The 21,295-nt window shown below is 40.4% G+C and overlaps 1 protein-coding gene and 1 long non-coding RNA gene across 2 annotated transcripts in view; one reads left to right on the top strand and one right to left on the bottom strand.

Moving 5' to 3' along the window:
* Positions 1–67: 67 nt before the first annotated feature.
* LOC119890513 lies at positions 68–1,663 on the top strand. Its single transcript, XR_005442248.1, has 3 exons — positions 68–276; positions 1,032–1,077; positions 1,212–1,663. It is a non-coding gene; the product is annotated as an uncharacterized LOC119890513 (long non-coding RNA).
* LOC119890511 (heterogeneous nuclear ribonucleoprotein C-like) overlaps positions 1,660–21,295 on the bottom strand; it is a 38,340-nt gene continuing 18,704 nt past the window's right edge. Inside the window, exons 3-7 of the mRNA XM_038701815.1 lie at positions 12,661–12,711; positions 5,542–5,714; positions 4,537–4,650; positions 3,357–3,514; positions 1,660–2,974 (exon numbers count right to left, since the gene is read on the bottom strand). Coding sequence (XP_038557743.1) covers positions 2,936–2,974; positions 3,357–3,514; positions 4,537–4,650; positions 5,542–5,714; positions 12,661–12,711 — 535 coding nt within the window. The 3' untranslated portion in view covers positions 1,660–2,935. The remainder of the gene's footprint in view (positions 2,975–3,356; positions 3,515–4,536; positions 4,651–5,541; positions 5,715–12,660; positions 12,712–21,295) is intronic.

Genomic DNA, 21,295 nt, shown 5'->3' with positions numbered 1-21,295 from the left:
TTTTTGTCAACAGAAGATTGGTTGTGCAAGAGCTCCTTTTGTGACACTTTGAACTTAGTGGAAGTACATGATCAAAGTGGGCGGTTCAGAGGCAGATGAGCTCAATTACATTACATTACATTTATTCATTTAGCTGACGCCTTTAACCCTAGCGACTGACAGCTGCTATACATGTTAGAGGTCGCACTCCTCAGGAGCAACAAGGGGTTAAGTGTCTTGCTCAGGGACACAATGGTGGATGGGTCACAGTGGGAACCGGGGTCTCTCACACCAAGGGTATGTGTCTTATCCATTGTGCCATCACCACAACAATTAATGGAATTAAAAGGAACAAAGTCTTTTTTCTGACATTAGTATGTGTGACTGATGGGTTTATGGACTCTAAATACAACCTACAACTTCCTGCTTGAATTCCGCCAATGAATCCACTGAAAAACATGTGCTGTGATACTTCCTCCACATATCTCTCATAATGAAATTCTAAGCCGAGAATTCAACGTGATACTCAATATGAGGGATCTTTTGGAGCTTAATGTAAAAGCAAAGTTCTGTAAACAAATTAAACATGGTGCCTGTCTTCGAAAACACTGCTGGGATTTCCTGTAATTCTAATGGACCAAACTTTGAGCATGACAGAAAATTATATGGCAGAATATCGTCATCAAGCAACATAAACCTCCCATATTTAGATTGTTGTTCTCCTTGTTTTTTAATCAAGTCATTATTTGTTATGGATTGCAATAGTATATAGTAGTTTTTCTTCTGGCATGATGAACTATAGGACCGTTCTGTGGTTAATATTCTAAACAGAAGATCCATTTGCTACGCTATTCCTGGAGCCAAACTACATTTTCTGAGCTTATGTGACAGAGGTTCTGTTTACCTACCAAATACAAAGTATTGTTGCATTAAGGGTAACATAAAACCAACTGATAGTTATTGGTGTAGACAATTTTCTCCCTGTGTGGCGTTAGTATCTCAGTAATTTACCCTGCCAATCCTTCTCTTCCTCTCTCATTTGTCTTTCTCAGATGGCTTTTCAGAGAAACAGCTGGTGGTGGAGAGACTGCACTGCAGGTGGATTTCTTTCATATTTGTGCAAAACTTGGCTGAATTTGTTTCAGTGTAGTGAGTCAGCAGGATACCATGTGCTACTGAGAAGAGTAACAGATTCACTATAAAATCTGCTTTTGTCCTGGCGGTTGTGAAAGGAGTTTAGATGATGGCGTCCCATTAGAGGTGGACAACTTGGTCTATGTGGAAACTGGTGCAGTGTGAGTCTTGGCAGTGTTGGTGATATCCTCCAAAACCAGGCATACAGAGGCTCTCAAGGCAGCACACACCGTATGGATGATACTGTGCACAGCTTTGCCTGAGGGTAAGACTGACCTTTGGTCAAACCATCTGTGCACTGAAGAGACATGAGATCACATGATCTGCCTATCCACTATGTCTCCCAGTTATTGTGTGATTTATACTTCACATTAGTTGCATACTGTTAGTGGTCCAGTCTTGAAACAGTACTTTTATGATTTTTTTTAATGATGTCATAAAAACACTTCATTATTTCATATTTTCTCCTGAAATGTTTGTTCCTCTTTCACTCTTTTCCTCCATGTCAATCTTGGTCTTTAAGAATAAAAACACACACCCATGTACTGTATTTATACTCAATATGAAAATACTTTTACTACTGTGACGATGAGTATTTCCACTTGGCTTATCTTAAGAATGCAAACAAAAACATGTAACACCATAGGAATTATAATAATAACATCATTGCTTTCTTTAAAAAACATATGAGAAGTCCTAAAGCAAGATTAAAATCAGACAGTTCAACAATTACAATAAAGTTTACAATAATACACAATATTACACACTGACCTGGGCCTTTGCATGTCTCAAAGTGCCAAATACATGGTGGAGGAAAGCTGGTGGAAACATTCCTCAAATACATTTAAAGAAGAAAAAACACTTGTGGTTCTGAAAGGTGTGACATAACAAGAGTCACACTCAGAGAAGTAGCTTACTCATACAAGCAGAAAACAACCTGTTTCTCTCCTGAATCATCGGTGTGACGATTCAGTCTCTCAAGGATTACTGTCATTTGTGTCTGGAGAGCTGAATTCTGATATTTTAGAAGTATACCATACAGAGAAAAACTAAGTTGAGCATCAGCAAAAAACCCTCTTCTTCAAATTTAAGAGCGTATATTTCTTTTACTTTCACAAGCCAAAAAAAAACAACATGTGAGATCCATAGAAGGAATTTGGGTTTGAGGTACATGCACGCAACATTCCACTTATTCCCTATATCTTATCCTTTTCTTGGGAGAAACTGTTGAAGCAGCAGCAACATTGTAGCACCTCTATAAATACTCCATGACTACACATTAATTATTACTGTATGTACAGTCTGATACTGGCATATGCTGCCTGTTTGAGAAGCTTTTCATTTGAACAAGATAAACTGGTAAGCCGCTTACATAATGTTTTAATCACAGAACTCTTATTGTCTCATTTGGATTATTACAGCAATATTTGGATTAATACTGGAATACTGGTGTACGTGCACACCCACTGCTTTAGGCAGGATTATAAAATTTTGAATTCACCACCTCGCTTCCAGTTGTCTTTTATAATTGCTGTCTGGATAAGGTCCCTCTCTCACTCTCCCTCTCTCAGTCCCACATAACAAATTCTTCTTATATGTGCATGTACTTGGTGTGTATAAGTCCCCTGCATCAGTGTTTTTCATTCCATTCCATTTCATCACAGAAACCGAGCTGCTGTGATACAATTAAATGTATTGTGTTGTCTGATATGTACACCCTTGTTGGGGAGGAGTTGAGCCTCTGATATGAGCGTTGACTTGGTGGTTGTTGTTCTCTTCCTCCATGTTTGGCACTTAATCCACGTCTTCTCATTTTCATCCCTCATATTTCCTCCTCGGGGTCAGAGCTGTGGTTGCTCATCTGTGACAGACAGACAGACAGACAGACGTGAGAGGACAAACAAAGAGACATTTCATTAAACTGCAAGCTCAGAATGACTAAGTAAAATTCAATCGTGTAAATATAAAATGATTTAACAGTGGCTGTTTGATGTCCACTCACCACACAAGACAGAAACATCTGGTTATCTTGTCTTTGTCATTTTAAAGCCAAAGCTAAAATGTTCTTAAAATAGTGTAATTGTAAATAATTTGAAATTCAAAGTGAGAGGCCGTTGTTATGAACCTAAGTAATATTACCGGAAACTAGCATCATGCTGTAAGCACAATAAAAGCAAGAGGGATGGCCTTGCTCTTTTTAGCCATTCCTGAACGAGTGCACACAGACGTTAGGGGCAGTTTACCGTGTGGTGATCGTCATCAGGCTCCCTCAGGTCAGGGCTCTTCCTGTGGATTCGATGGCGGGAGCTGGGGGGAGAGAGGGAGGAGAGGGAATGCTCGGGGCTGCTGGCAGACAAAGCGTACGGTGAGCCAGCTGGACTGTCCTCTCTCAGGGGAGACCCTGCAACACATGCACACATGGAGCTTAGTGAAGACGGTTTGGAGCTCAGGTCCTGTTTCTGTTTTGGACAGGAGTGTGAAGAAAGTACATGTTTACTGTGGGTCGTCTGTGCACATCCACTGACTTTGTACTAGATGACTGGCAGAAAACAAGAGTGGGAGTGACAGGATGAAGGACAGATGAGGAGATAGTGAGGGGGAAGCGAGAGACAGCATAGCTAGACAGCGAGGGACAGGGGAATCAAGTAAAGCCAGAAATAAATTAATATGAAGATGAGAGCTATCAATCGCCCAAGGTCATTCAAAGTAGATAGAAGACACACATGCACGTACACATTCCTGAAGGTGAGCATTGTTTTTTTTTACGAGAACATTTTAGAGTAGCAGCGACTGAAGCTACAGTACTCAGAGGAAGTTGGACTGAACCAAATGAGTGATTTAAACTGTGTTTCAGTTTATGATTAGTTTTATTAAGGTTGCAGTAAAAGCAATTTCCTTAGGAAGGATAATAAAGCTGCTTGTTGGCAGGTGCAGTAACTGTATTGTGTCAAAATGTCCACATGAGGGCAGCAGCAGCTCTTCTGCCCCAGTTACACTGATTTGCTGTTGTTCCCTGATATTTCTCCCTTTTCAGGCAGTTTCTTCAACCACATTGTTTGTTCATCATGTTCCATAATTTGCACACGACCATAAATCAAGACACCCACACTCTAGTTGATATGAATCGGCCTTGATTCAACAACAACTTTTAAAAAAATCCTGACTGGAGGGAAATAATTGATTTGTCAGGTAAAATAGGAGTGGTGCTGCTGGTGCAGTGTATTTCCATCCAGCAGTTTCCCTGCAGCATAGATCCTGAATCATTTTGATTGGGGTTGTGACTGGTGGAGCTAATCAAGCAGAAATCTGAAAGTGGCATATCGCCTGAGTCCACCTTAAAATGTTTTTGATGTGCGAATAGATTATCTATCATTTGATCTCACACCTACCTGCCTCCACTGTCTTTGTGAATGAGTGTCTCACCTTTGTGGTCATTCCTCTGTGTGTCCATCCTGTCAAGACTGTCAAGCAGCCCATCGATCTGTGTCTTTATCAGAGTCAGCTCCTTTTTAATCACCTGCAACTCCTCCATGCCCACTTCAGGGACACGCACACAGAGGCAGACAGAGAGAGAGAGAGAAAGAGTGTAAGAAGGAAATTACATACCTGAATAGTTAGACAAACTGGGAAATGCGCTTTTGATTTTCTTTCATGCAGAGAATTAGATAAGAACAACACTCATGTTTGCAGGTGGTTAGCTTAGCATGAAGACTGGAAACAAGGAGAAACAGCTAGCCTGGCTCCATCCAAATGTAACAAAATCCACCTACCAGCATCTCTAAAGCTCACTAATTAAGACATAACATCAAATTTGTTTAATCTATCTATCTATCTATCTATCTATCTGTCTGTCTATCTGTCTGTTAGCTATAGGTTTATATTTACGGTACAGTACAGACATGAGAGGTTCATCTCCTCATCTAACTCTCGGCAAGACAGCAAAGCGTATTTCTGAAACAGTCTAACTGTTACTTTACAATAATGTGACCATGAAAGAAGTCCAGAGAGTAAAAGAACAGTACATGCAAATTCAATAATTTTCAGTATATTATATTATAACACTTCATGTTGGCATTATGTTTGATGTTATGAAGTACTTGGGCAGCATGTGCAGAATTTATTTGCGCTTCTGATCTGATGATTTGGTGTCATGCAGCCATGGTTTGAATACAGTTCATTTTCCCTTTGTCTCATCAAAGCAGTATCAGAGAAAAAGAGGTTAAAACTGTTGACTGTTTGAACTTCATCACCTAGAAATTATGAGCAGTGACTTCAGTAAACTACACACAACATTTTGTGTATGTGACTATTAAAAGCAGACAAAAATGTGATGACCCTAGTTTTATATTTAACATTTGACTTTTCTTACAGAAAAGAAAACAATATAAATGTGCAGCATCTAATGTAATTCATATTCATATTACTCACACTTAGCTGTAGTTGAACTAGTGGAGTGAGCTCTGGAGCTTTTGGAGTGAGTTCTGTCTCGACTGCGTCTGTGCCCAGTGGAGTAGGAGGAGGAACGGGATCGCTTGGCCAGACTGGGTCCCATGGGAGGCAGGGGAGACAGGGATGCCGGCACACGCTGGTAGTCATAAACCCTAGAAATGCAATTTAAAAACAGCTTATCAGTGTTCATGCACAAAGGTTGCTGAATTTGTGGTGAGGTACTCCGTAATTTATGTAGTCAAAGTGTTTGTGGTCATGTATAAACGAGAGCCTGCTCACAAGCATGATACATGGTGAAAATGACTAAACTGGGCATATATACGGGCAGCAAAGGAGATGATTATTTTGCAGAAAGTTAAGCTGTCCACAGCCTCAGTTCTCTATGAAGAAGCAAAATGCAAAGCTTGTAATGCCACCATTTAAACCTAGAGGTGGTTTCACACTCACATATTAACATTTACAGAATTTGATACAAGGCATACTGCAAAGCCCAAACTAGGGTTGACTTCATTACCTTGTTTTATTACCAGCAAAAAATGTCCCATATCAACAACTGTCGAGCAACAAAAGCTGGAATAGAATATCCGGTCAGATTATCAGTCTTACTCTTATTCTTATCAGAGTCTGATTTATATCACAATTATGTCACATTTATAATGTGTTGTACTGAACTGTTTGTGTTTAGACACTTTACGTTTCAGAACATTGGCTTTAGTGCAATAAAAAAGTATTGTAGTAAGTAATAAAAGAGTATTGTTGAGTTTATATTTCTTAAATATAAGTCACTAAGAAAAGAATCGTTCTGGTATCAGTCTTGAACTAACAAGGGTGTAATAACAAGCTGCAAAAAGAGACATTACACGTGACATTAAAGAAAAGCTTCTGTTCAAGCATCTCCTACATAAATATTCATATATATATATTTTATGTTCCTTTTGTCTTTTATTTTCTATCTCTGCTTCTCGTGCACACACGCTGGTGTTGCCTCCTCCCTGTGGACAGCTCCATGTCGCTCACTGTCACTGAATGTAATTGGTTCTGTCAGGGCCAATCAATAGCTCCCTGTCAGGCTAGTAGTGCTGGTGACAGGGGTGTATCACTGTCAAACTCCATAGGGTTTACAGAATCGGCACTGTGCTTGTGTGTATGTATAGAGCTGATGTTGTGGTTGAAGAGTGGTTTAACCTCACATCTGACCTCGACACCCACTGACCCAATGACCAGGTGACACAGCTACAGGATCAAAACCAACCAATCACCAATGAGCAAAGCTGCAGGATGCGTGGGAACTAGGGCAATCAAATGTCTATGAATGTTGAATACTAATGTTTGTATTTAATTGTAGCAGCTGTAAACGTAGCAATGATTTGGCACAAAAATACCTTTTTACAGTTTTCTCAGTTGCTTTGGTGCAATTCTCAGATCAGAATTGAAATTCTGAAAACTAATTGTTCAACCTCCACATCATCTTGTCACTTGTGCACATCATAAAAGCACTATCTCATTGTTTTGAACAAATTGCAAATGACTTGACACACTGATGCAAATGATTATGTACAATTGTCTGCTGTTTCCTACATTATCAATTGCTTATGTCATGCTGATCACAATGAATTATACCAGTCTCTGTTGAATAATCTTACAATAAATACCAGTAAACAGTAACAAAACACAATGAGCAGTAATATAAAAAATAAAAACAAAATCCCCCTCTCACCCCTTGCGGGGTGGTATGTGTCATCCTCAAGCTCGGGTCCTCTACCAGAGGCCTGGGAGTTTGAGGGTTCTGCGCAGTATCTTAGCTGTTCCCAGGACTGCACTCTTATGGACAGAGACCTCTGATGTTTTACTTGGAATCTGCTGTAGCCACTCTCCACATCTTTTCTAGCTCCTCTTTCAGCCCTTGGTATTTCTCAAGCTTCTCGTGTTCCTTCTTCTTGATGTTGCTGTCGCTTGGGATTGCCACATCTATCACTACTGCCTTCTTCTGCTGTTTGTCGATCAACACGATGTCTGGTTGGTTAGCCATCACCAGTTTGTCAGTCTGGATCTTGAAGTCCCACAGGATCTTAGCTCGGTCATTCTCAACTACCTTGGGAGGTGTCTTCCATTTTGACCTTGGGACCTCCAGCCCATACTCATGGCAGATGTTCCTGTACACTATGACAGCTACCTGGTTATGGCGTTCCATATACACACTTCCTTCCAGCATCTTACACCCTGCTTTTATGTGCTGTACTGTCTCAGGGGCATCCTTGCACAGTCGGCACCTGGGGTCCTGCCTGGTGTGGTAGACCAACAGCCTCTATTGATCTTGTACTGAGTGCCTGTTCTTGTGCCGCCATGATTAGTGCTTCTGTGCTGTCCTTCAGTCCAGCCTTTTCCAGCCACTGGTAAGATTTCTTGATATCAGCCACTTCTTCTATTTGTCTGTAGTATATGCCGTGTAGCGGCTTGTCCCTCCATGAAGGTTCTTCATCTTCCTTGTCCTCACCCTTGGGTTTCTGCTGCCTGAGGTATTCACTAAGACCCTTCATCTTTGGGGGCCATCTTCCTGATGTACTCCTGGATCTTCGTCGTTTCATCCTGGACATTGGTCTTGACACTCACTAGCCCTCGGCCTCCCTCGCTACGCTTGGTGTACAGTCTCAGGGTGCTGTATTTGGGGTGAAACCCTCCATGCATTGTGAGGAGCTTTCCTGTCTTGATGTCAGTGGCCTCTATCTCCTCCTTTGGCCAGTTTATTATACCAGCGGGGTATCTGATGACTGGCAGGGCGTATGTGTTGATGGCTCGGATCTTGTTTTTCCCATTCAGCTGGCTTTTCAGGACCTGCCTCACTCTCTGTAGGTATTAGTTAGTCTGCGGCACCCCAAGGTATTTGTAGCTGTCCTGAACATCTGCAATGTGGCCTTCTGGTAGTTCAGTCCCATCGGTTCTGATCATCTTCCCTCTTTTTGATACCACGCGACCACACTTGTCCAGTCCCGAACGACATTCCAGTGTCGTTGCTGTAGATCCTGGTAGTGTGGATCAGTGAGTCCATGTCTCGCTCATTTCTGGCATACAGCTTGATGTCATCCATGTAGAGGAGGTGACTGATGGTTGTTCCACTTTGGAAGCCAGTAGCCAGTCTTTGTGATGATCTGGCTGAGGGGGTTCAGGCCTATGCAGAACAGCAGTGGTGATAGTGCATCACCTTGGTATATGCCGCACTTGATGGTGACTTGTGCAATTGGCTTTGAGTTGGCTGTCAGACTTGTTTTCCACAGCCCCATTGAGTTCTTGATGAAGGCTATTAGTGTCCTGTTGATCTTGTACATTTCCAAGCATTCCAATATCCATGTATGTGGCAATGAGTCATAGGCTTTCTTGTAGTCAATCCAGGCGGTGCACAGATTGGTCTGCCTGGTCTTGCAGTCTCGAGTGACTGCTCTATCAACCACTAGCTGGTGCTTGGCTCCTCTGGTATTACTACCCATTCCCTTCTGGGCTCTGTCCATGTATTGAGCCATGTGCCTACTCATCTATATACTGTATTTATAAAACGAATGTTGTTTTCCCCTGAGAACGGGATAAGTAATTTTCTCGTGATCATGAGATAACAAACCATAGCTGAATACAGGGGCTGGCAGGTGCGTTTCTTTAGGATAATTTCAAAGCAATTACCAGTGTCACTGGTTAGCTCAGTTGGTAGAGCACAAGGCTCAGTTTGATTAGTTTGATTCCTGTTCTTGTTGAGTTTCTTTTTCTTCTTTTGTGTGTTATTTATTATCCTCTTCAGCAAAATTGTTATGAAGAGACTGAGGGGAATCCAATCACACGTTTCCCGACGGCTATTTCAAAGGTTCCGAAAGCCGTCAGGAAATGTGTAATGTTACATGGATTCCCCTGAATGAGAAGGAATATCCTCTGCCTGGGAATTATGAGGAAATGAAAACTCCATAGGTTGATGGATGTGGACCAAACGCCGGAACGCACAGAGTCCAGCACGTGCTTTACAGTAATGTGAGCATGTGAAGCAGTCTTTTCATAAGAACTTTGTTGAAGAGGATTATGAAAAATATAAAAAAGAAAAATGTAGTCTTCAATGAGGATTGAACACAAAACCTTGACACTACAAGTCCTGTGCTGTGAGTTAACCAATGATACAACTAACCACACTATAGTTACCATTATGGTTATCTCGAAATCACGAGAAACTTATCCCGTTATCACAGGAAAGGAGTATAAAGTATGGAGTAAAAAACATATTTGATTAGGGCTTCCGTATATATACTGTATATATGAATGTATACATAGATAGACATTCTATACATGTCTATTAGAATTTTTTTGTAAAGGTATCTGTTGTGATGTGGAAGAGAATCTGTGATACAACAGACTGGAATGTCAGCCAAAGGGGTGTATCCCATGCAACAGTCCTGTCTCTTTCTTTTCTGTATTACAATGACATGCTCTGTCAACAAATTACAGTACGAACAGTAAAAGCATAGCTGTGATTCCTGTCCTCTCTCCTGCAATGTATAACTTTGTACTGGTGAAAGTGATATATGCCATAAAAGTGCAGCCTTGTGCATTTTCAATCATTGTCATAAAAATCTTCAGAAAATACTTACAGAGTACGCTGTTATATTGACAAGATGGCTAAACATAAACTTTTGACTTGCTTGTTCATAAAAAAGACACAATGACTTGTCGTTCTGATGGCACTGATGAGTTCAATGACATAAAGATTTACTTTTGAGAGATAAACTAAGGAATTTGAGCAACTTATGGGCTTTTGCAGGTAATCCACTGTGTTGTGCTGTTTGTACTACCTGTTTCGAGAAATGCACTTACTGTTTTGCAAATATTAAGGATAATTCGAGAAATGCACCAAAGCGACTGAGAAAAAATGTAATACCACATAGAATGAAATGTATTTTTTCACAAAACCCGGTAGGAACAATTAGGACTGCTGTATATAGCAATAATTCTAGAAATAGTTTTCGCTAAAATCGACACGACTATAAGACGATGAGCTGGCAGTAGTGGCAGTGTTTCCTTAAAGTCTGATAGTACAGATTCCACCAGTCTCACTTGTAGTTTATAGATGTATAACATCTCCAGACAGTCTGCAACCACATACAAAAAAAGTTACAACTAATGTCAACGACAAGACCCAGATGATTCTGATCAAGTGGTCAGTTTAGAATAATTTCAGATGCATTATGATTGATGTAATCCATCTCATCCGGAACCAAGTTGCAATCTGGGTATACCTGGATCGAGGACAGTCTGAGCACAGCCTAAATGGTTTCTGCAAAGCCAGAAGCTTTAAAAAGCTCTTCTGCTGTATATCACAAGCCAACAACAGGGAAGCAAGCTGTCAGCTGCAAGGACTTGGAGTCGAACAGTAATGTAGATTTACTGATTGAGCTGTTAGCCAGTCAATCAGACGCAGCCTGGCTTCCTGAAAAGTTTTCTCTGTTGTTTTCTGCTCTGTTATATTCTGTGAAGTCTGCACAGACTGTGTTAGCACGTTCATAGTCCTCACACACCAACACACACACATCACAATGTCACATAACGATGAAGGCCACCATAAGTGTGTGAGATTAGAGGGCTTTGAGCATTGTCCATGTGGGGAGACACAGAGACCAAAGACTTATGGGAGTTTATAGTCCTTCAGAGCAGTTTGCAGGGGCAGATAGACAATGTGTTGTTACACCAGCTTTGATGTGTCATCTCAGAGAATGGAAGCTCAGACAATAAGAGACTGTAGACGAGTGAGGATTACAGTGACTGTGTGTTGAGTGTGTGTGAGAGGGAGTGTTTGTCTCTATGGATTAGACCCCACACGGAAAGCAGATTTGTCAGCTCGCGCTGTTATCTGTGTGTTGAGAGACACTTTTCTCTTGTGTTCGCACAAGATGACAGCGGAAAAAATGATTTCTCTCTTTCCCACATATTGTCGTGCACAAACAACAAACACAAAAACAAAAACACACACATGCACACACACAGTCCCCCACGCACTCACACCCAGAGGCAAACACATGTGCGTACACGCATAAATATGCCCACATACACACACAAAGAGCTGTCAGTATTGCTAGCCAACAGCACAGGGAATAATCATGCACTGTGTTAAAAACAAATTGAAAATCAGTGGTGAGTGTTCCCCCTGAGCAAAGACAGAAAAATGCAGAGCAAGGCAAAACAAATGAAAAAACAAGACAAAGAAAAGATGACAGTTAACACTCAGAGCAACAGAGCATTGATATGTGCAAGAAAGGCAGTGTTTGTGTGTGTGTGAGTGTGTGGATGCCTTTTTTTATTCAGATGTGCTGAGTGGAGTGTTTATGAGTGAGGCCTGGGGGATGTAGGAAAGTCCCTGTGCAATTTCAGCAGTAGACCAATAATACAGAGCCACTCTTGAGTGGAGCACAGTCTGACTGCCTCATCTACCTAACCACTGTACTCAGCTATAAGCTGCACAAGCGTGTATTCTGCAGTAACATGGAAAAGGTAAACACACAACGCAAACTAACTGCAGAGCCAAGAGTTCATGATAAGCTCTCATACAATATCCATCCATCCATCGTCAACCGCTTATCCTGTGTAGCTGGTGAAGCTACTGCAGCCCCGGTAGCAAACATATTGGTTATTTTAGCGCATTTGGCGGCAGCCATCTGAAGACTTTCTTTTTTTTTGGCCCCCAATGCAAGAAACAGAGAGTAGAGGGGGTGGGGGCTAATAACAGACGTGATTGGGCCAGCCCAATGTCAGTATAGAAAATTACCCAATGGGCCACTGTCCATGCTTTATGGGCCCATTGTTGGCCCATTTTTTAAAAACAGTAAAAAAGTAAATAATTTACGTTACATGTTCTGACGATTTATGCTTCCTTATCGAAAAATGCTACCTCGATGAAAATTTCTAACGTCTAACCATACCGCTAACCCTAACCCTAAACAATAGGCATGCAAAGAACTGCCAAGTAGCACATCTCGATAGGTAGCATAAAACGACATCGGCCCCAAAAGTTTGTCGGGTATTTGCCCGGTATGCCAGATTAGCAGTCCACCCCTGTGTGTAGCTCTCTAACAGTACCTGTCATAGCTGTCCTCGTGATAGCTGTCATAGTCCAGGTCGAACTCAGATCTGCAGGAGCGGTGGAAAAAGAGACAGAAACAGAGAATGTGATTGGTAAAGTATATGTCAAAACTACACGATGCACTTTTACTGGGGCTATATTTCACTCAACAAACAGTAAGCTTGGCTGGTGAGTCAGTGTGTAAATGTGTGTGAGCCTCAACAGAGTTATATGGTACAATCACTTCATCTGGAAAGAATGCTGTTTTCATGATCTCCAGCCAGCCAGAAAAAGACATTGGATTTGTTCTGCTGCAGCATCCAAGGTGGAAAATCCGTAGAAACTGTCTTGTGTGCCAACTGTACCACTCACTGAGCACCGCCATGTGGGAGCTTTGTGAGGCAAGCTGTGAGGCATGTATGCGTGTGTGAAAGAAAAAGAGAGGGAGAGAGAGGTGAGTGATGTGACAGGAGTGAACTTAAATGGGCTGGTGTGCACCTGAGGAACAGACCAAAGAAAGTGGAGGAGAGACAAGTGACATTAAGCCAGATTGAGATCACACTGGTGTGTCAGACCTCAGCATTGCTCTCTAATCCCCACACAGTTGCTAATAATCCCTCCCTGTTGCTCACCCTCCCTGTGTCTCTCTTTGTCTCTCTCGCTGACTCACTCCCGCAATCTGTTTTTGTCATTCTTTCGTTTATCTGTCATGTTGTCTCTTTGTTTAAACTCATCTCACCTTCTCCATTACTATCTCAGTCGCTTTCGCTAGTTCAGATCAAGAGCTGTCCTTTGAAGATAACCATACCAAATTTTCAAATCCAGTTAACAACTGATGTTTAGACTATATATTGGTAAGAAATATATGTGATTTTTCAGGACACTTACAACAACATATTTTGGGGAACTAACACTGCCACAGTCCTTGCCATCTGCTTATCTGTCACTCAGGTAGGGAGTATTTCTCCACATTGTCTCCGCAGCTCTTCTCAAAGAAGAGATGTTTTTGTTTTGTATATTATTATAAACATGCAAAAAAAAAACTTCTCCACAGTCAGAATTACACATGTAGAAATATACACAGATAAACATCACAGGTTTTTGTGTCTGTCTGAAGTGTAGACTTAATTTGGAATGGACAGTAATCACGTCTCCTCCAGCATCACTCTCACAGACTATTTCACACCAGCTGGTTTTCAGAGCTCAGGAGACAGAAAGCACAAAATAATTCATAACAAGTCTTCATGTCTGAACTGGACGCTTGCCAAAAATGGAAAGCATAATTTCAATCAAATTTAAAGACTATCTTCTGTTATCCTATTTGAAATGGAGGAGAGCTACATATTGTTTTAGCTCATTCTGTCAAACCAGTTGAAACATCTTGATTCTTTTACTTCCTTGCTGAGGACACAAAAGTAAGGTGGGCATTTCTAGTGAATTCTCTTTTTACATCCTGTAGCAGTTAAGGACACACGGAGAGGCAGAAGGACAGAGGATAAGGGAAACTCCACAATTCCTCATCTGAGCTGAGCATTCTGTCCTCCAAGTGAATTCAGCCAGAAGAGAGAAGAGAGATAGAAAATAAGAACTATTCATTGAAATCCTCACTGAGAGGGAACCAAGCTGCTGTTCACTCTCTATTTGTTTCTTTCACGTCGGCGCTTACTGGTTTACTTTCGTCACTGTTGTGTCTGTAGGCCTCTGCGGCAGACAGAATTATCATTTGTTAAATGACTTAAAAGACTTTTTGTAACTTTAAGCTTTTATGTTTTTAAATTCTGGTTGTTTCGTCTGTTGTTATTTCAAACACAATTTCTTTTATACTTTTTAAAAAATTCTGTGAAACACTTTCCTACTTTGATATATAACTATATATATGTAAATATATATTATAATTAATATATGTGAGCAAGTTTTCATTTCAGTTAAAAGTATCTCTTAGTCACATAAAATGTATTGATTATCAATTAATAATGGTACATGAATGCTTATATGTTTATTTTATTATATACTTCATAATGTTAAATGCACATTCATTGCACATGAAAGAATGAATGATAAAGAGTTTAATATAAAAATGTTGATACTCAATGTAAATAGTATGGGTGATTTACATCAATTATATTGAAATGTCTCCATGGTATATTAATGATATGATAAACAAAAAGGTATTTTAATGTTATTTAGTGGCAAGAAATCTGTGACAGGTAAGCACAACCCATTTAGACCGTAATTACATCTAAAGTGAGCAGCCAAGCAACAGGGTCACTGTGTACGTCTGTGTGTGTGTGTGTGTGTGTGTGTGTGTGTGTGAGAGAGAGGGGGGGGGGGAGGGGGGAGCGGCAGATGGACAGCAGGGTCACTAAAGGCTAATTAATTTTTTTCATAATTTCTCAAGTGCCAAAGCAATCCATTAGACATGGCTGGCTATAAATCATCTCAGCCTCAGCATGCCTGTGTGTGTGTGGCAAAGACGAGTTGCTTTTTGTGAACAAAGCATCGACCACATTTCCTCCAACATGCACTCTCAACACCCACCGAAGGCAGAAAACCATCAGTTTCACAGCAGCTGAATAAGAACCTCGAAGTGTGTGTGTGTGTGTGTGTGTGTGACTCTGTGAGATGAATTATTACAGATGTAGTTGAATTGGCTTAGAGCCTTGACAGATGCAATTTAAATCTCACTGACAATGAATCAAAGTGACATTTCATGTGAGATTCTTGTTTTGTTGATTGTGGTGACATCTTCGGTGATAAATAATCACTTCTATAGTCTTTTGTCCTGCACTTCTTTACAATCAGTTCACAACATTGTCAACAGTTCTTTGTTCCATTATCAGACTGGACAGTTAAAATAATATTGGAGTTAATAAATAAAGTATGGTACAAATGTATGGCCAGGATGTCAGCACCTGCCTGAAAGTAACCACATCTATAGAGATGTTGAAAATCTTTGAACATGCTTTGAACATGTTTTACAACTGGTAAGGTAAGGTATACTTTATTGACACATACACATACATTTACGAAATTCATTTTCTGCATTTAACCCATCCCTCAAGGGAGCAGTGGGCAGCCACTGTGCAGCGGATCTAAGCCAGTGTCACTGGTCAATGACACTGACTGAAGAACCTCACACTTTTTTGATGGTGGGGGAAAAAGGAACACCTGGACACCGCAGCAAAGTTTAGGCTCACCTGTAAAAGTTCCTGAGTAGACCACAGCTAAAGATGACAAGTGAAGAGCCACAGCTGCATCAATGGTATCTTTTAATCTCCCTTTTTTCCTTTGCAGAAGCTAATGACGAATTAATCTTTTTTTGCACATACACGTGTATTCATGACTGCATGAAATAAGGTGAGCATGGACATGTACGCACACTCAGATGTACTGCAGTTGTGCAATGCATGAAACAATACGTGCAATTAACTAAAAGTTCCCAGAATTAATGAAATGGAATAACAATTTGATATTATTTGTCATGCATGGTACAAAGATTTGTAAAGCATGCTCGTCACAGGACAAGAAGGAATTAGTTCCAGTTACTTAATTTCAACACCTATTATGTGCTCCTCTCCTCCAAACATTATGATGGTTGCTGATTTACATTTCATTTTAGAATTGGGTGAAGGACAGACATGTTCCACGACTGTCTTGAGCTTCTTTAAGAATACAAAATGTTAGTGTAATGAACCATTAAAAGTAGAAATGTTAACTTAATCTAAGCAGCATGTATTTAAATAACATCACCATCACCTACAGCAGATTTTGTTTCTTTAAAAAACATCAAACTTTTATTTGAATTAAAGCCTGACTACTAGTAGTCAATCAAAAAGACATGGTCACAAACCTTGCGCTCTGTCCCACCAAACAAATCCACCATAGGGCAGAGAAGACCACATGGTCTAAACCAACCGCCAGGGCTATGGTCAGAATTCATGATTCAGAATCAGTAACACATGATAAAATGATGTTGTCAGCATACAGATGTACTTGGACCATTATGCAAAAAAATAATAATGTATATAAATGATGAGCAGCACAAGCTTCAGAATTTTTCATATTTTTCATAACCATAAAGAATCCAGATTATCTATGTCATATAACCTACTGACGTCTGATAATAGCTCTTAAACAGGAACATCACTCCTGAAGCTGACAGAATTTAACACGATCAACTGCATCAAAAGTTTTTCATACATCCATCAATATAGAAGTGTTGGGGTCGTTGTGTAGGGGAGCCTGCCAGCATGCACTGTGGCGATGGATTCATGAAAGTCTCATGTGTGTGTGCCTGCATCTTTTTTATAGTGTTAATATGCTCCTCATTGTGTTCCTAAATATATCCATTGTTCCCACACCCTCACCTGTTGTCACAATTAGTTATATCAAATGCAGTCAGACTGGGAGTAAAGTTGAGTCTTCAACTGGTTACCTTCTCGCCGATGTGAATACAAAAATGGTTTTGTCGCTGTTCTCATGTTGTGGTCTGTTTTGCAAAAAGTAAAACAGATGCAAAATAATGCATGCATTAAAAAAGAGTAAGAATCCACATCCGACCTGGCAGACGGCCGGCTTTCTTTTGGTTTAATGTCACATAACTCCTCTCTGAATTTTTTCACACATATTAACAAACGGTCATGCTTTCTCCTGTTAAGAAATAATTCTGGGATGAGACATATTCCCTTCTTTAAAGTGCTGAGAAATTAATCCATGCTTTTGTGTCTTTTTTTGTGTCACGCTTAAGTAAGATTCTGTAATTCTCTATATGCTTGCCTCTGCCAAGGCACTGCAGCTCGCCTTCAGCTGGTTCAAAACACTGCAGCTCAACATCTAACAAAGAGAAAGCACAGGGAGCACATTACTTCAGTGTTGGCCTGTCTCCATTATCTACCAGTGGAGTTTAGAATTAAATATAAAACTCTGGTAATTACCTATCAAGAAGTACTAAAGGGTGAAGTACCTGAGCACATTTCTGGAGTGTTTGGACTTGTGTCCAAGTACATGGAGCAACTTAAGGGAGATCATGCATTTGCTGTTTTACCTCCTAAATGAGAAAAACAGACTAATTTTTATCCCTTCACTTTCTTGTTTATATTGTTTGTGGATTAAACTCATTTTTTGCATTATTCTGTAACCCTGCCTCCCTCGCTTTGTGCTTAAAGATTTTAATAGTGAAGCACTGTACAATTTATTTTTAAAAGTATATAAATAAATTTTTACTCCTAAGCCCCTTACTGCTCCTTGGTGTGTCTGTATGGACGTATGGACTCAAACAACACGTTCACTGCACATAGAGTTTATTGTTCATTATTCATTTTCTTATGCTCATATAGAGTTACAGAATCCTGAGACAACAGTAAACAACTAATACTCAGATGAAGTTATAGTCTAATTTGTGGATTATATTTTTCAAGTGGCACACAAAGACACATATAGGCAGCAGCAGGATAAACAAGATGCTGATGGGTTTGATAGTATTAAAAAATAACAGACCAAGACAGCTGCTGGTTACAGGCCTTTCCATGTTCCCTCTAAGTTTCATTGCTGCTTAAAGTCCCCACAGTGACTCCCAGAGCTCCATATGTTTTGTGATAGAAACACAAAGGTCAAAAGAGGTTGTTACATTGCGTATGTCAAAGTGGAGTGCAACGAGACATGATAAAAATTCAACTGATGAAACCTTAGGACAGACAGCTAGACTGCAGAGCAGAAAACGCCCCCAGACAAGCCCAGTTCACACTAAATAACCAATCTTTAAATCTTTTTGGAATTACAAAAGTTGAGCGAGGGCAGCGAACAGTTACTCTTTGCCATGATCAACAAATGGTATGTTTTCATATACGGTACAACTTTAACACACACCTGCTAGCCAATCAGAAGAGGGAAGAAAAACGACAGCAAATGTGGTTTCAGCAAATGCCACCAGAAATACACTATGTTTAATTGACTCTAGTGGCAGTATCGAATGATGACTCTTGTATGTTGGGAGCACAGGAGGCCAGAGTGTGACATTGTTGTAGAGCCACAAAGTAGACAGAGAAAGGAGGCCAGACTTTCACAGGGACACCGCTGTTTGTTTCCTGTTCCCTACCAACAGTTAACTTTGCGATTTTTCCTTAAACTTAACCAAGTGGTTTTTATTAGAACCATGATAATGTCCCCTAACCTTATCAAGGTAGTCATTTTAACCAAACCATGATCTTTACACCAAGTTGTTTTAGTGCCTAACCAAACCTTAGCCATAATACAGTCAAATCATAAAACGTGAAACAAGTATTTTCTATGGCCTTGGTGGTAAAGACGAGTATCTTAACCCGAAATGTCAGTTACAAACACATGGTGCATTTACAAGTTCACATGGCCCCCCTATCCAGAGTCATAATAAAATATGACAAAAACATAACAAAGCCAGATAATCACAAGAGAACACATTGGAACACAACCCACACTTACACAGAGAGACTGACAGTAGCATGCAGTCAAGAAGAAATGAGATTATGTGTAAAAACTGTGCAGTGGGACTTTGCTTCTTGCACCGCCAAAATGGAGAGAGCTAGAGAGTGAGAGAGAGAAAGAGAAGAAAGAGAGATTTTCTTTATGCTTTAATTTCTAGTTTAATGAAACGTATGGGGTTGATTGTCATTATGTAGTTTGTATGATGCTTTGGCAATATTGTTGTTACACATTCATACCAATAAAGCTAATTTGAATTAAATTGAACTGAGAGAAAGAGATACCTCAGGATGTTAAGGGTGAGAATGATCACGATGAGAGCAGAGAAGCTTTGATGGGGGAGGAGGGGAAGATGAAGGGAGGGCTGGCAGCTCGCTCTCACTCTCAGACACTCTCTAAGGACAGACTGAGCTAATCTACTCCCTCTTTCCTTTTCATTTAATCACTGTCACTGTTATTTCTCTCCATTTCACTCACAGTCACAATTGCTTCCTCTTAAGTCTGTCTTGTCTTTTTGTAAAATGCACATGAGTGATGCTTCAGATGTTTGAAATACTTGTATATATATTCTGTGCGCGTGTAACAAGAAGGGGTTACAACTTACATTTCATTGTGCAACCCTGGCCCTGATTACTTGATTCCTTGATTGATCGCAATTTTGCAAATCAATAAGCAATACTGCTCTATGTCAATGTTGGATTTCTGTGATTTTTGTTATGAAGTTCCTTGATTTTTTCCATCAGATATTATTTGACATCCCCATCTGGTTAGTTTATCTTTAAAATATTTCTCCAAGGATTTATCATGATATATATCAATCAACATTATTATAGGAGATTTTATTCTTACTGGCAACCCAGAAACATGGCAGCTTTTACAGCTCGTCCTGAGGGAGAATTAACCTTTGACAAAGAGCATCTTTATTATTTCCCAAGAACCCACTTAAACATGCAGCAATCGCACACTCTGCTGCTTTAATCAGTTACGTGTGCAGGATAGTAGCCGATCACTAACACATCACCGTGTAATCTGCTCCTTGACATCCATTACTGCTTGGCCCACTGGTCTGCATCATTTGGATATACTGTATGCACTGCAGGATGGTAATATACAGCTACAGGGCCAGAGCATGAGAGGTACTAGAGTAATGGCAACTCCAGGAGCCCATCCGTTTATATCCTACATGCATCAAGGTTAAATTATGGCCAATTTATTCAGTCTGAGAAATAGAGGTACATAGATAAGGGTTATGTGTGTCAGATTGCACTCATCCTTCCTCACTTTAGTTTAAGTAGCCCTGACTGTCTGACAGCCCTTTGGGTTTGATTGCAGCCACACCATCAGCAAGAGGAGCAGATGAGCAGTGCATTGATAGAGAGGAGCTGTGGAGTGCTGCTGCATCAATAAGGCATTGAACAGGAGCCAAGAGCTGGAGCATAACAGGCAGTACATATCAGACAACAGGCACACATCAGGGAACAAGAGACTCAATAAAGACTGTCCCACAGGTGGAAGATTTTTTTCTTCTTTGTCCGTCAGAATGCATCCCTCTTGTCCCGTCATAGGTGTACAGTACACCGTGTACTCATCAGTGGTAAACCAACACTCAAATGGCAGAAGGAGAAAGCGCCACCTTGTCAAAGCTCACAAACAAGAGAGGATAGGACAGGGAGAGAGAAAGGATGAGTGGAGCGTTTGTTAAAGAGACAAGGAGGATGGAGAGAGGAATGTGTCAGGCTGTTTACAGCTGTCAGGTTGTGGACATTCCTAACTGATAGAGTGGGCTTGTATGATCAGCCATGGCAGGGACGAGGTGTGGTGTAGCATCGTATCGTTACTCTTTGAATTAGCCAACCAGCCGAAGATTATCAGAGCTGGAAGTAATGAGCAAGTCTCCTGAATCAGCCTGTGTTTTTAGAATCATTACCAGAGAACATTGATGGAAAACTGACAGTATCATTGTTACATGACGTGTGAAAAATGTCTGTTTCCAACAATTAAGTCTTGAGAGACAGTGTTTTTAAATGTTTTCCCACAAGAACAGAAGATGGTGTCATTAGATTCAACCTTAATGTCACAATTTGCAGCAGGGCTTTGATCACACAGCAACTGAAAAGGTTCAACAGATGGAACAGAAGCAGAATTTCTGCAACACTGAAAACATCAAAAGAAACATATCAGTGAGAGGAAATGCAG

Source organism: Micropterus salmoides, unplaced genomic scaffold, assembly GCF_014851395.1.
Source record: "Micropterus salmoides isolate LMB-PRFRI ecotype aquatic unplaced genomic scaffold, ASM1485139v1 Ms_hic_scaffold_6, whole genome shotgun sequence".
Lineage (NCBI taxonomy): Eukaryota > Metazoa > Chordata > Actinopteri > Centrarchiformes > Centrarchidae > Micropterus > Micropterus salmoides.
Note: the sequence above shows the minus strand (reverse complement) of the source record. Positions and strands in the feature narration are given on the sequence as shown.